We start from the raw sequence: 14,930 nt of genomic DNA, 5'->3' as shown, positions 1-14,930 counted from the left end.
GGGAAGCCAAGGCGGGTGGATCACTTGACGTCAGTAGTTTGAGACCAGCCTGGGCAACATGTTATAACCCCATCTCTACTAAAAATATATTTAAAAAATTAGCTGGGTGTGGGGGCGGGCACCTGTAATCCCAGCTTCTCAGGAAGCTGAGGCAGGAGAATCACTTGAACCTGGGAGGTGGAGGTTGCAGTGAGCAGAGATCATGCCACTGCACTCCAGCCTGGGTGACAATAGAAAGACTCCATCTCAAAAACAAAACAAAACAAAACAAAAAACCACTAAAAAAAAGACTCCATTTCAAAAACAAAACTAAAACCAAAAACAGAACACAAATGAAGTATACAAATGAAAATAATTACTGTGTTAAACACAGTTTCATAGAAAATAAAAGACCAATCAAATACAATAAGCTGCCTTCTTAGATGGGTATGTTATTCTTTTACAGCTAAAGAAACGGGCTCAGAGAATGTTCTTTGATTGGACTGTGTTGCATCTCTGGACAGTGCAGCTGAGATCAGACTTTGTGTGTAACTCCACTAGCCTATCAGGGTGCCTCTCATAAAGGTAAGAAATGTAAATTTGGCCTAATATACAAAGTTGCCAGGGCAGCACTGGGTCAATTCTACATACAGTACTTCTATGTTCATCAAGGGAAACCTTAAAGGAAAGTGAAAATGCTTCTAGAAGGCGACTGGACACCAACGCCTTTGCTTGTTGCCTTTGGGCTCTTCTTCTAAGGCCAACAGTGACCTGAAATTATTCACTAACTTTTCCAATCAAGTGGACAAAATGGTACCAAGGTTGCCAACATCAGACAAATTCACTTGAGGGCCTTATCTATGTACTTTGAAAGACAAAACTGCTTTTGTAAAGGATACTGTATTTCAGAAAAAAATCATATTAACAACTAATAACACTGTAAAATGCTGATGTGTTGAATGCTACTTTAGAAAAACATGTTCAAATCTAGGGAAAAAATTTGATTCAAAACTACACATCAATTATCTAGCTAGCTAGCTATCTAGACACATGCTTTCATTCTATTGCTCAGGATGGGAAGCAGTGGGATTACCATAGCTCACTGCAGCCTTGAGCTCCTGGCCTCAAGTGATCCTCCTGCCTCAGCCTCCTAACTAGCTAGGGCCACAGGTGGACACAGTTATGCCTGGGTTTTTGTTTGTTTTGTAGAGACAGGGTTTCACTATATTGCCCAGGCTGGTGTCAAACTGGAGTCTCGCTGTGTCGCCCAGGCTGGGGTGCAGTGGTGCGATCTCGGCCCAACGCAACCTCCGCCTCCCGGGTTCAAGTAATTCTCCTTTATCAGCCTCCCAAGTAGCTGGGACTACAGGCATGCGCCACCACGCCTGGCTAATTTTTCTATTTTTTGTAGAGACTGGGTTTCACCATGGCCAGGCTGGTCTCCAACTCCTGACCTCAGGTGATCCACCCGCCTCGGCCTCCCAAAGTGTTGGGATTACAAGCGTCAGCCACTGAGCCTGGCGAAGCACTTTCTTCTGTTATTAAGTAGCCTAACCCAGGTGGGGCGCGGTCCCTCATGCCTGTAATCCCGACAACTCTGACGGCCAAGGTGAGAAGATCGCTTCAACTCAGGAGTTCGAAACTGGCCCGGGCAACATAGCGAGCCCCCCCCACCCCCATCTCTAGAAAAATACAAAAATTAGGCCAGGTGCGCACCACGCCCGGCTAATTTTTGTATCTTTTGTAGAGACAGGGTTTCGTCATGTTGCCCAGGCTGGTCTCGAACTCCTGAGCCCAAGCCATCCATCCTCCCGCCTCGGCCTCCCAAAGTGCTGGGATTACAGTAGGGCCCAGCCAGCCTCATGTTTTATTTAGCAGTCCCTCCCTGTTGCACACTTGGATAGTTTCTTAATTTTTTTAGACAGGGTTTACCTCAATCTCGCAGGCTGGAATGCTATGGTTGGATCATAGCTCACTGGAGCCTTGAACCTTTGGGCTCAAGTAGCTGGGGGGCTGAGGTAGGACTACAGAGATGGGGTTGCACCATGTTGCTAGGCTGCTCTTGGCCTGAAGGGTCCTCCCGCCTCAGCGGCGCCAGACATAGTTTTCTATTTTTGACGAACATAAACACTGTGCTGGGTCTGAATTTTTCAGCTACCCTTCTTCAGCCCGCAACACACAGACCTGGCGGGGAGGTCGCTGTTACCAGCCCCCACTCTGATGAGAAGACTGCCTAGCCCCAGGCGCTGTAGCGCCCCGGTGAGGTCGCCGAACACCCGGCGCCTGTGACGTCGCCGAACGCCCACCTCTACGGTGTCGGCGAAGACGCGCCCTTGTGACGTCACGGAAGGCGCGCCCTTGTGACGTCACGGAAGGCGCGCCCTTGTGACGTCACGGAAGGCGCGCCCTTGTGACGTCACGGAAGGCGCGCCCTTGTGACGTCTCAGGGGACCGCCACTCACGCGGAGCCAATCGGAACTCGCGGCGGGGCTGCTGGGTCTTCCAGGAGCGCGCATGAGCGGACGCTGGCTACGGGTGGCCGGTGGGGATGTAACCGGCTGCTGAGCTGGCAGTTTTTGTGTCCCGAGGCTTCGGCCCGGCCGCAGCCGCACATACGCTGCGAGGAGGAGCTTTACGACTTCCCGGTCTTTGGGGCCGGGCGCAGCAAGGGCCAGACTCTGCCCTAGCAGGCGCTGCGCGCCAACCGGCTGGCACCTGTCGCAGAAGGTGCAACCGATCGCACTGTCGCGCAGAAGCTCCTCAATGGCCAGCTCCAGCTGCAGCCTCAGCCGCCCACTCGCCTCTCCTGAGCCTGGGTAAGTGCGTCCCACAACACCTCCCCCAGCCAGGGCCCGGGGACCCCCGGGAGCGTCCCCGGCTACCTGGCGCCGCTCATCCTGGGCAGGATCGGCCCCCTCTGAGGCTGCCGGGCATGAGGGAGCTGCACCGCTGAGCTTGACCTCTGACGGCCTTTTGTAATAGCATTAAGTCTTTGAAACTTTGTGGCGAGGTAGAAGGGGCTAGGAAACGAAGAAAACATCTTTTTAAAAATATAAGCGATCGGCTGGGCGAGGTAGCCCACGCCTGTAATCCCAGCACTTTGGGAGGTCGAGGCGGGTGGATCACGAGGTCAGGAGTTCAAGACCAGCCTGGCCAGCATGGTTTCACTGAAACCCCATCTGTACTAAAAACACAAAAATTAGTCGGGCGTGGTGGCGGGTGCCTGTAATCCCAGCTACTCGGGAGGCTGAGGCAGAGAATTGTTTGAACCCGGGATGCGGAGGTTGCAGTGAGCGGAGATCGGGCCACTGCACTCCAGCCTGGGCAACAGACCAAGACTCTGTCTAAACAAACAAATATATGTGTGTATATATGCGATCGAGCCCGGGAGGTTGAGATTACAGTGAGCTGAGATTATATAAGCGATCAAGCACGGGAGGTTGAGGTTACAGTGAGCTGAGATTGCGCCGTTGCACTCCAGCCCGTGTAACAGAGGGAGACTCTGTCTCTAAAAAATTATATGCAAGTGAGAGCTTTTCTTCCAGCCTTCACGCTCAGACTGAAGAAAGTAATTAGGCCAGGCCCGGTGGCTCACGCCTGTAATCCCAGCATTTTGGGAGGTGGAGGCGGAAGCGGAAGCGAGTGGATCGCTTGAGATCAGGAGTTCCAGACTAGTTTGGGCAACATGGTGAAACCCTGTCTCTACAAAAATATAAAAAATTAGCTGGGCATGGTGGCACGCACTTGTAGTCTCTGCTACTTGCCGGGCTGAGGCGGGAGGATCGCTCAGCTGCAGCCTCGACCTCCTGGGGCAATCCATTTCAGCCTCCCAAAGTGCTGAGATTACAGGAATGAGCCATCGTGCCTGGCTTTACACTATATTTTAATACTTTTTTTGAAAATGGAAACTTTTACAGGCAATTCACTTCCTTCAAACTAATGATAAGGAAGTGATGCTGTTCTGTTCTGTTTTGTTTTTTGTTTTTGTGGGTTTTTTTTTCTTTTTTGAGATGGGGTCTTGCCCAAGTTGGAGTGAGGTGGTGCAAACAAGGCTCACTGCAGCCTTGACCTTCGGGCTCAAGGAATCCTTCCCCGTCAGCCTCCCCGGTAGCTAGGACTACAGGTGCATGCTACCACGCTTGGCTAATTCTTTTTTTGAAATGGAGTCTCACTCTGTCTCCCAGGCTGGAGTGCAGTGGTGCAATCTCGGCTCACTGCAGGCTGGTCTCAACCTCTGACTCGGATGGTCCACCCACTTCTGCATCCCAAAGTGCTGGGATTACAAGTGTGACCCACTGTGCCTGGCGATATTGCTCATTTTAGATACTAAAACTTTTTAATTTATTTATTTATTTTTTTCTTCTGAGATGGAGTCTTACTTTGTCTCCAGGCTGGAGTGCAGTGGTGTAATCTCGGCTCACTGCAACCTCCGCCTCCTGAGTTCAAGCGATTCTCCTGCCTCAGCCTGCCAGAGTTGCTGGGACTACAGGTGCGCACCACCACACCCAGGAGTTCAAGGCTGCAGTGAGCCATGGTCGTGCCACTGCACTCCAGCCTGGGCAACACAGCGAGACCCTGACTCCACAAATAAATCAATCAACATCATATGATCTGTACCAGGGTATAGGCAGGTGCTATGATCCCCACTTTTCATCCTCAACTCTAAGTTGAGTCATACATCAACCTCTAGTAAAAAGTGGCATGCTCTCAGTCAAAGGGGTAAGCCCAAACCACGTGGAGAGAATCTTATCTCTTTTGAGAGCTAATATAAAAAGAATTCCTCCTAGGCGTAAAAATATTGTGACATCAGTTACTTAGGCTAAACATGCCTATTATGCTAAGTGAGTTATTAACAATAAATACTTTAACTCTGTGCCATGTTAATTATCATAATCTGATTTATAATTTATTTTAACCTTAGGTTAAACAATAACCTAAGTAATAAAGTAAACAATATCTTCAAACTTGAAATATATGCTTATTTGTTAAAATAAAAAACAGTTTAATTTGTTTGGGACATTTAATTTGTTTGGCATGATTATTTCTTTTCTCATAAAATATATATTAGTGCTTAAGAATTTTAAGAGGTATAGTCTTTCCTTTTATAATGGTGGTTGTTTTTAAAATGAATCTGTTATTTCTGTTACATGAATACAGATACTCCTTGACTTACGATGGAGTTACATCGCAATAAACCCATCGTAAGTTGAAAATACTGTAAGTCAAAAATGCACTTAATACACCTAACTTACAAACATCACACCTTTGCATAGCCTATCGTAAACATCCTCAGAACACTTACATTAATATTTGGGCAAAATTATCTATCACAAAGCCTATTTTATAATAAAGTGCTGAATATCTCATGCAATTTATTGAATAGTGAACTGAAAGTAAACAACAGAATGATTGTATGGGTACTCTTAAGTATGTTTTTAAATGTGGATCACTGCATGCAGATGGCATTCATACTATTGTACAGTCAAAAAAAAGTAAATTGTACCATCATAACTGAGGAAGTCTGCAGTTTATGATGATGTAAGGATTTTGGAAAACTGTTGCAAATATGTTAAAATTAATTTGTACTAATCTCTTGCACATTTGTATATTAATTGATTAAATGCTTCACCTATAGTTTTTTTCACAGAATTCATTTCATTTAAAATTTTAAGCTCAACTTTGAAAATTATAAACTGTGGGTTGAAATATTATAAATAATACTTTTTGCTTATTTTCTTTAAAAATATAAACCTATATCAAAATGTATACATGATATATGTGTGTTTTTATGTATAGACACTCTGAATGCAACACATATTTTTATTTTACACTACATCTTTTCTTTTATTCCACAAATCTTGTATTAATACTAAATATCAGTCGAATTCCCAAGATACTTTTTTATGTGCCTGCAAATAAGAATTATCCTACCTGATCTTTTCAAAGTAACTTTACCAATGAAATAAATTTGACTTTGTTTAAACATTTCCAATCTTGAGAGCTTCAGAAATCTCATGACAGAAGGTGTCCATCCATTTAGTATTTGGCAAGTTACAATTTCCGAGTTTCTTGTTTCCCTTCTGAGACACATCAGGCAAATGAGCTTTTTACTTGGAATTAAACAGATTGTTTTGTACGTTGTGCTTCTATCGTGTTAATAAAAAGTTTCATTAGTCTGTCCCTAGTGACTAAATGTGGTAATTAATAGCAACAGTATTGGGTGGGTGACTGTGTGAGTGTGCATGTAGTATATATTTGTGGTCTTTAAAGCTGTTTGTTTCAATAAAGATGACAGCATCCAAGATCCCCAAAGTTTCCATTCTGAAAGTATTTTAACAATACAGTTTCTAAAACAACCTGCTAACTTTTCTGTTAATGCATCTGTTGTTCTCTGACATGAGAAATGCTGCACTCACATAAATTGAACTGAAAATGTTTAAGTTCTTCCTTAAAGTGAGAAATTAGCTTCCCCTCAAAATCATCAGCGTAATAAAAATATTATATCATGAGATGAAAGTAATTCAGCAACTAATATTCTCTAAAGAGCTAGGCCAAGATGTATTTGACACATAATGTGCTAGACATTTTGAAGAAAGTAATACAGTTCTTGACTTAACCAGAGTATAGCTAGGCACCTTCAGTGCTCAACTTCACTGAAATATCACCCATCTATTAAGAAACTTGACGCATAGTGGGCAAAGTTTAATATGTTTCAGATATGGAAGGGAATCTAAAGTAGTGAGGGGACAAGTGCAAGTTATAAGACACAGAATGAATATTGTTTTGTGTCACTAAGTGAAAAGCCAAATGTACACTATGAGATTTATGACATAAGCCAAAAACAAGAAAACATTTGCAGTCCTGAACATCAATATTTTCTTCAACTATGTGAGCCAATGAAAAAGAAACTCTGAAGAAAGATTTATACAAAATTCACAGCTTGAAAGGGGCCAATGGTAATAGTAATCTTTTAAATAACTCTATAAAACATAACAATTCAGGTGAAAGACGGGCCGTGGACATAGACCACATATTCTATCTCTGTCACCAAATGAGTTAGTTTTCTACCCCAATATAGTTATCTTAGGTTGTATATACACAATAATTTAGCAAAGAAGGGAGTGGCCATTAAGGGAACAAATCTATAACTAGGAAGAAATTTTCCCTGATAAAAGGTCCTGACAGTAGCTTTAAAAATACAAAACTGATGACTGCTATCACTCTGCTAACTTTCCATTATTACAGCTGTTTTGATAGACATGTAACTATCTTCAGCTATGAAGCATAAATTTTATGTCAAGCAAGGTAATGTCTGTTAGTGACAACCTAGCCATATTTCAAAAACTGTTGCTGCAGCGCAGGCAATGAAATGTTTAACTCTAGTAACTCTTTTAAGTGATATGGTCAAGACAACTCAGTGGAGTATGTCCAAGGGGCTTGCAACTTTCATAGCAACCATCACTTGATGGCCTGTTACCTCCTCATTCATGAGAAGCTGTGGACAGAGACAGAAAAATCAAGGAAACTGGAGCAAAGTAAACCTGTGTTCTCCAGACTGCTTAATAGGGGTGGTAGCATAGCGTTTTAGTTTAGTTTTGTTTTGTTTTCAGCTTTGGCATTAATTACAGAGATAAAGAGAGGAAAACGATTACAGATACACTAGGATTCTTCATTTTAGCAGTTGTGTTTTCTGAATACAATAGGCAATGAGCCATATGTTTAAATACCGTAACCTAATGACCCCTTTGCACACTCAAACCCCTTACAGGACGGGGAGGACGGGGAGCGTGCAGACTGGCAGGTACATGAGCTTAGACGAGTGCTTTGGGGCTCCAGCCCCGTGGTAGCATTTAGAGGTGAGTGCCTGTGACTCCCAAAGCCCACATGGGTGTGGCCTGTCTTACCATGTGCTCTTTTAGCTTTGCCATCCACATACGGCTTAAGTGTTCACCAGCTCAGTGCCCTCTTGGCACCCAGGTCTTTGTCCAATATCCAGGAAGAATCAGGTCACACATCAACGTGAAGATTGTGAATGCAGGGGTTTTACTGAGTGGTGGAGGTGGCGCTCAGCAGGATGGATGGGGAGCTGGAAGGGGATGGAGTAGGGAAGATGATCTTCCCTAGGAATTTGGCTGTCCGGTGGCCAATCTCCTCTCTGACCACCGACAGCCAAACTCCTCTCAGCATTCAGACGCTCTTTCTCTTCTTTCTGCTGCGCCGCTCTGCTGTTCTCCGGCTCTTCTGTTTGTCTCCTTCTCATCTGCTTCTGGAGCCTGGGGTCTGGGGTTTATATGAGTATAGGATGGGGGTCATGACAGGCCAAAAGGTAACTTTTGGGAACAAAAATAGGAATGTCTGTTCTCATTTAGGGCCACAGGTTTCCAGGATTGAAGGCGGGGCCTTTGCCAGGGAACTACCCTCTTCAACCCAATATTTCCCTGTCTCCTGTCCATATCAATTGCTGGGAGAATTAATTTGAATTTAATAGCTTTTCTGAAGCCTGTGAGTCCTTCTAGTGAGTCAGTGAGCCTTCGTGTTGTATTGAGAATCCCTGACACCCTATGCAATTTTAATTGTTTTCTTCTACACAATTGAAAATTTTAATTACTTTTAAAGGAATGGGGTTTTACATTGATTCATTCATTAATAAATTATTATTGAGTGCCTTCTATGTATCAGTCTTATTTTAGGTTGTAGAAATACCACAAAGTATGAAATAAAATTTCTATCTTTAATATCCATTTAAAACAGAATAAAAAAGGAAACAAATTAAAATAATATTCTAATATAATTTGCATTTTACCAAATAAATAGACTTTGTGTGAAGAATTTATATTAAAGCTATTGGAGAGAACTGATCTCCCTTAAGGAATTTCTTTTTTGTACAGCAGATTATCTGAAGGTGTAATATCAGGGCTTTCTTCCCTGCTAGGAGTTTGATCTCAATTAATGCAAGTATCAGATGTAAAGAAGGGCAATAGCAAGTGATAAAGACTTACACTCAAGTGCTACTCTATTATACTTGGGGATGAATATTTCATGGTCAATTCTGGAAGGGGTTAAGTATAGAAATTGAACAGTGGTAAGTGGCTGCCTCAGGAGAAAAGGTAGCAGTAATTACCTCTGAAGGGAAGAAGATTCAATAAACAAGGATGTTGGAGAGCTTTGGAAATAAGCTTTACATATCACAAACTATCTATTAGTGGAATGTGCCTAGTAAAAAAGAATAAAAAATGTAATTTCCACAGGATTCTCTATGCAGAAACAAAACACAAAAAGGGGAAAAAAATGGCCTTTTCTTCCCACCCACTCAGGGTAATTTCTTAAGTCTTTTATGATCTGTTAAGAAATGGAAAAGAAATTCCATTTGTAGTTAGAAAAGAAACTAAAAATTAATCACCTAAAGAAAAAAGTTTACAAATTTTTCATAGGTATAATTTTTTAAAGGTTCCATTGTGCTTCATTTAGAAAACTTAAATATGATTTAACAATTTGTCATTTTGGTGAAAGAACTATTTTATTTCTTTTATAGACCCATTGATTTTGTCCTCTAAATTACTGCAACTAAATGGTTTTCTTCTCAACAAATCATGATTTTTTCTTCCTTTTGTTCAAAGTTGTGAGGGTTTTTCTTTGCTATTTACATCTGTGAATTCCATTCATTTGAACACACTGTAAAAATGTAAATGAAAATAAAGGAGTAGGTGTGGAGAATTATAAGTTTGTAGTAGAGTGGGATTTCTCAGCCTCAAATCTGTTCATACTTATTGAAATTTATTTAAAGTTTAACACTTTGGAAAAAATCAAAATTAACAAAAACATTCTTAACACCTACAAATTTCTATTTACCTCTTAATTTTACTTTCAAAAACATTTTAATCCATATATTTTATTAGAATGTATTCAATAAAGAAGAGAAATATTTTTCTATGGTACATATTCCCAGGTCTTCTTATTTCCTATAACGAAATAAAATGAGAATGGAAAATAGTCAGTGAAGATTGAACTTCTCTTCCACTAAAAGAAGATATCAAAATATTTTATTAGAAATCACAAAGAAACTGGTGAGTTCACTGTTCCTATTTTAAGTATGAAAACTAAAAACAGGTACACAAAATAATTTATAATCTTTAATTTTCTAAGTTAACTATATTCATTTATTTCTTTGTATATTTTATGTTATTACTCACATGCATATAAACATGTTTAAGCAAAAATTTATGTAAAATATCATTGTTACCGGCTGAATTGTTCCTGTCTTGTCCCCCTCCTCAAAAACATTTCTATGTTGAACCTCCCGGTATCTCAGAATGTGACTGTATGTGGAGACAGGTGTGGGGTTGAGATAGGTAAGTAAGCAGGAAGGAGGAAGGGGCCCCAGGTTGGGACAAACAATTGTTCTGAGAGACAGCTAATCACAATCCATTGGCACAACATTCTGTTCCCAAATACCTGGTTCCCCACATAGTCTCTTCAGCACCACCTTATAAAACTTCCCTCCAGCCCCTGCCACTTTCCAGGCAGCCCCTTCTCTGCCATACTGCCCATTGCTTTTTTGCAGTGTACTTTTCCTCTAATAAATCTGCCTCTCTTCCCCAACAACTGTGTTGCTAGATTCCTTTACCAACAGCAATGCTGGCCGTGGCCATTGCACCCATGACAATAGGGTAGTTGCAGAAGTGGTTAAGTTAAAATAAGGCCCTTAGGGTGGGACCTAATCCAGTATAACTGGTGACCTTATAAGAAAAGGAAACTTGGACACACAAAGAGACACCAGAAATGTGCACACACTGAATACCATGTGAATATATAGCAAGAAGGTAGCCATCTGCTAACCAAAGACAGTGGCCTCAGGAGAAACCAGACAAATCAATCCTTTGGTCTTGGACTTTCAGTCTCCAGAACTTTGAGAAATAAATTTCTAGTGTTTTTTGTTGTTTTAGCCAAGCAATCTGTGGCATTTTCTTATGACATCCTGGCAAACTAATACAATTATTAAACAATTAAACTTTCTATAAAAATTATGCTTAATGTTCTATTATGATGATTAAAGAATACTCTATCAAACAGTGTTATATTTAATGTAAAAAAGTAAGACATATACAAATATAAAGAACAAAAGTAAAATAAGGTACTCTCTTACTCCAAAGATCCAAGAATCTATTGTAAATTTCAGTATGACAGTGGAAGCCCCAGTGTATTTGGTTCCTAAAGAAAGAGAGATTTGGGGCACTTTGGAACATTTCATAACTGTGGGCCAAATAGGAATGTGACTAGACCATGTGAAAAATAACAATAAAGAAATCATCATATTTTAGAATCTTGGAACAGAGCTAAAGTAGTATACAAATGAAAACAGAGCATAAAATACATGTTCTACAAGAATATAAGCCTTGTATAAGAAAAATAGATTAATGGAATGTCTGACTCCAGTAAACACTCAAAAAAGAAACAGTGACATAAACTCTAGGAAAGAAAATGAAAGAGGTAGTAGAACATACGGATGAATAAGATTATAGTAAAATAGCAAAACTATAAAAAGTTTTATTTTTAGAGGAAATGATTAACATGTGTAAACTGACAATTAATATGCATTGGAGGGGAAAAATTAAGAAGGTATAACTTGCTCCAGAAGAGAAAGATCACCTAAAAAGGATTGAGTGAAATTTAAAAAAAAATGAAAAACAAATTGCTGAAGAGGCTCATGAAACATGTTCACTGTGCATCAATTACCAACTTGTCTGAGTCCAGTGACACTGGACACCCCCCAACTCACAGAAGGAAATAGAACCAGTTTACTGGAACACAGGTCAGTAGTGCACATACAAACTAAAGCGCCAAGAAAAAAATATGAGAACAATTCAGAAACATTGCAAGAGGCATGAGGAGCATGCTGAATAAATCTGACTCATGTGTATTTGTGATTTAAGAGGAGAGGACAGGGACTACGGAGCAGAAGCAATGTTTGAAAAGATAATGAATAAGAATGTTCTAAAACTCATTAAAGTCAGCAACTCACATACTGAAGAATTCTGCAAACTTCAAGCAGGGTAAATAAACAGAAAAACACATTTAGGCCCAATGTGGTAAGAATGCGTAAAATAAGTACAAAGAAAAACATCTAAAATTTAGCCTGAGATAAAAGGCAGATTACAATGAAAAGATAAACAATCAAATGAACCATGACTTTATTACAAGAAATTACGATTTCAATGCCACTCAGTCATATATCACCAGGAACACACCTGTAGTTGAACAAATTGGGTTTATTCTTTTCAGTGAGCAAGGACACACATCATGGGAAGTCAGCTGGCTTTTCAGTAGTGAGTATTAGGGAGGACTTTGATGGGATGATTTTGGAGACCATCCAAGGAAGCAGGCACTCACTATGCATTGGGTGCTCTTAGGAAGTAAGGACCATTCTATGACTGGTTATTTCAGTAAATCTTACCTAGGAAGAGGAGCCCCTAGAATGAAAACAGAGCTTCAATTTGCAAAGAAGAGCAGTCATATTAGCCAGGAGAGGATTGTGTTTGCTATTTTGTGGGTTGCACAGTGACTTTGGTTTTGCCCACTCTCAGACACAAAATTATAAAGTGAGCTCTTGTGTCTCACCTTCCCATGGCTGCAGAGTGGGCTTTGCTGGTGGTGGTGTGGGGTGAGAGTGTGTGCATCTAACAGGAAGACAGCATATCCTAGTTGTTTCCTTGCCAGGCCAGCCTTAAATGACACTGAGTCTAACAGTAAGTGCAGACCAGTTCCAGATGCCACCACTGCTTTTGAAAATTGTAAAATAATTGAGTGTCACCTTCAAAGTGTGAAGAAACAAAAACTGGAAATCCAGTATTCCAAACTAATGAAAGTATCTTTCAAAATTAAAGAAGGCTGAAGACATTCTCAGACAGACAAAAAACTTTGGTAGCACTGTCTTCATTGGGTCTGCCCTGAAATTACTAAAAAGAACATCTGTCAGGCAGAAGAAAAATGATTCAAAATTATGAATCAAGGATAAAGAAAGAATTAAATGTAATATAAAAGATAAAGCTACAGATACATCTAAATAAATACTGACTATATTAAAATAAGAATACTAATGTCTGGTGGAGTGTTTGTGTGTGTACATATATACTTATGTATATGTGTGTGTGTATATATATACTTATGTATATATGTATACATGTGTATATACATGTGTTTATATGTACATGTATATATGTGTATATATACATATACTTAACATAATATCTAGTGTGGCAAAAGTGAAAGTAATACAATTAAAATATTCCAAGAGTCTTTTATTTTTTGGAAGGAAGAAAAAGTCCTAATTTGTTTTAGACTAAGGTAAGTTAGGATAAACTTTATGATGTCTACTAAAATAATAAAGAAATAGCAATAGTCTAATTATCACATTAATAAAATTGCAAAAGAAATGATAAATAGCTGATAAGGAGGAATAAATTCAAGAGATATATTATTCAACATGGGGACTATAGTTAATAACAATATAAAAATGAAAGTAATAGATTAATCAAAAAGAGACAAGAAAGTAGAAAAAAAGTAACATAGAAAAGTGGCCTCAGTAGAAAAAGAATAGTAAATTGGTATTAATCATGATATTAAAAACAAATGTATCACATGCTGAAATTAAAAGGCAAAGATTTACGTATATACACATATACATAAATCATTTCTGTTCGACTTTCAAAATAAGGATGTTGTAAGTAAAAAGTATATAAAAAGGTATTTATGATTAGTAACCTAAGGAAATGGGTGCCTTTATACTAAAGCAAACTAACGTCTTCTTGAAACCAAGAAGCACAGCTAGAGTTAAGGTAGGACATTTCACAATAATGAATCAATTCATTGTGGAAATATTACAATTTTATACTGCTATGTACATAACATAGCTTCGTAGCCTTAAAATCTTAAAGAAATTCAAAGTAGCTAACACAAAATAGTAAGAAAAGCAGACTAAAGAAGTCAGTAAGGAAATAGAAAATTGGAATATCATTAAGAAATGTAAGACAATAATGTCAAAAGTGAACATATGACTCCAGCACTCACGCTTGTCAACTGCACAAGGAGCACTTAGCAAACTTTTATGCTGAACAGCAGGCTATAAAGCAAAAACTTCAGTAATGTTGAGGAACTGAAATCATAATGGGTAGGTTTTCTTACCATTGTAGAATTAATCCAGAAATTAAGTACAAAAGAATAACTTTTAAAATTCAAAAATGTTTAGTAATTAGCAATGCATTTAAACATAAAACATGTATCATAAAGGAATGATTAAGTTAGGACATAAGTTCCACTGAGTACACGCACACAAAAAATAGATACTTAAGGATGTGAAAGTCACCAAACACATCCAAAAGAGAAATATTTATAGACATTCGTGCATCTATGATCAAGGAAAAGCTGCAAATCAGTGATTCAAGCATTTTGTTCAAAGAAGAGAGATGTAATCTTAAAGAGAATAGCAGATAGATAATGAAATATAAAATATAATATGGATAATTAAATCAAAGGTGGGTCTTTTGAAAAGACTAATACATACTCTTCAAAATGCTGACAGTGTGGGCTAATAAAATGAAAAACAAATGCACAACACTCCCTCCCCTAAAGTAGTCTAGAGGCATAATTTGTCAGTACCAATAATAGAAACAGAGATATCCTTTAAAATTTATGGTCATCAAAAGAACAATAAGAGAATCGGATAAACACATGTATGCTAAAAATAAGTGAAATGAGGCCAGGTACATGGTTCACACCTATAATCTCAACATTTTGGGAGGCCCAGGTGGGTGGAGCACTTGAGGCCAGGAGTTCGAGACCAGTCTGGCCAACATGGTGAAACCCTGACTCTACTAAAAATACAAAAATTAGCAATGCACTGTGGTGCACAACTGTAGTCTCAGCTACTAGGGAGGCTGAGGCAGGAGAATCGCTTG

At 39.6% G+C, this 14,930-nt stretch overlaps 1 protein-coding gene across 13 annotated transcripts in view; it reads left to right on the top strand.

Annotated features, from left to right (window-relative positions):
- The first annotated feature begins 2,399 nt into the window (after positions 1–2,399).
- The window catches only part of LOC134761118 (uncharacterized), a 67,901-nt gene continuing 55,370 nt past the window's right edge, over positions 2,400–14,930 (top strand). For 2 of the 13 annotated variants that reach the window (XR_010139383.1, XR_010139375.1), the window contains exons 1-2: positions 2,447–2,795; positions 9,926–10,043. Coding sequence is in view for 2 of the 13 variants with exons in the window: in XM_063722632.1 (XP_063578702.1) it covers positions 2,743–2,795 (53 nt within the window). In the remaining 11 variants the exon portion in view is untranslated. Of the gene's footprint in view, positions 2,796–9,925; positions 10,044–14,930 lie in introns of all 13 variants that reach the window. The other 11 variants (XR_010139382.1, XR_010139379.1, XR_010139380.1 and 8 more) reach the window with 9 other exon arrangements.

This window comes from Pongo abelii, chromosome 2 (assembly GCF_028885655.2).
Source record: "Pongo abelii isolate AG06213 chromosome 2, NHGRI_mPonAbe1-v2.0_pri, whole genome shotgun sequence".
NCBI classification, from domain to species: Eukaryota; Metazoa; Chordata; class Mammalia; order Primates; family Hominidae; genus Pongo; species Pongo abelii.
This window is presented reverse-complemented; position numbering and strand designations above follow the sequence as displayed.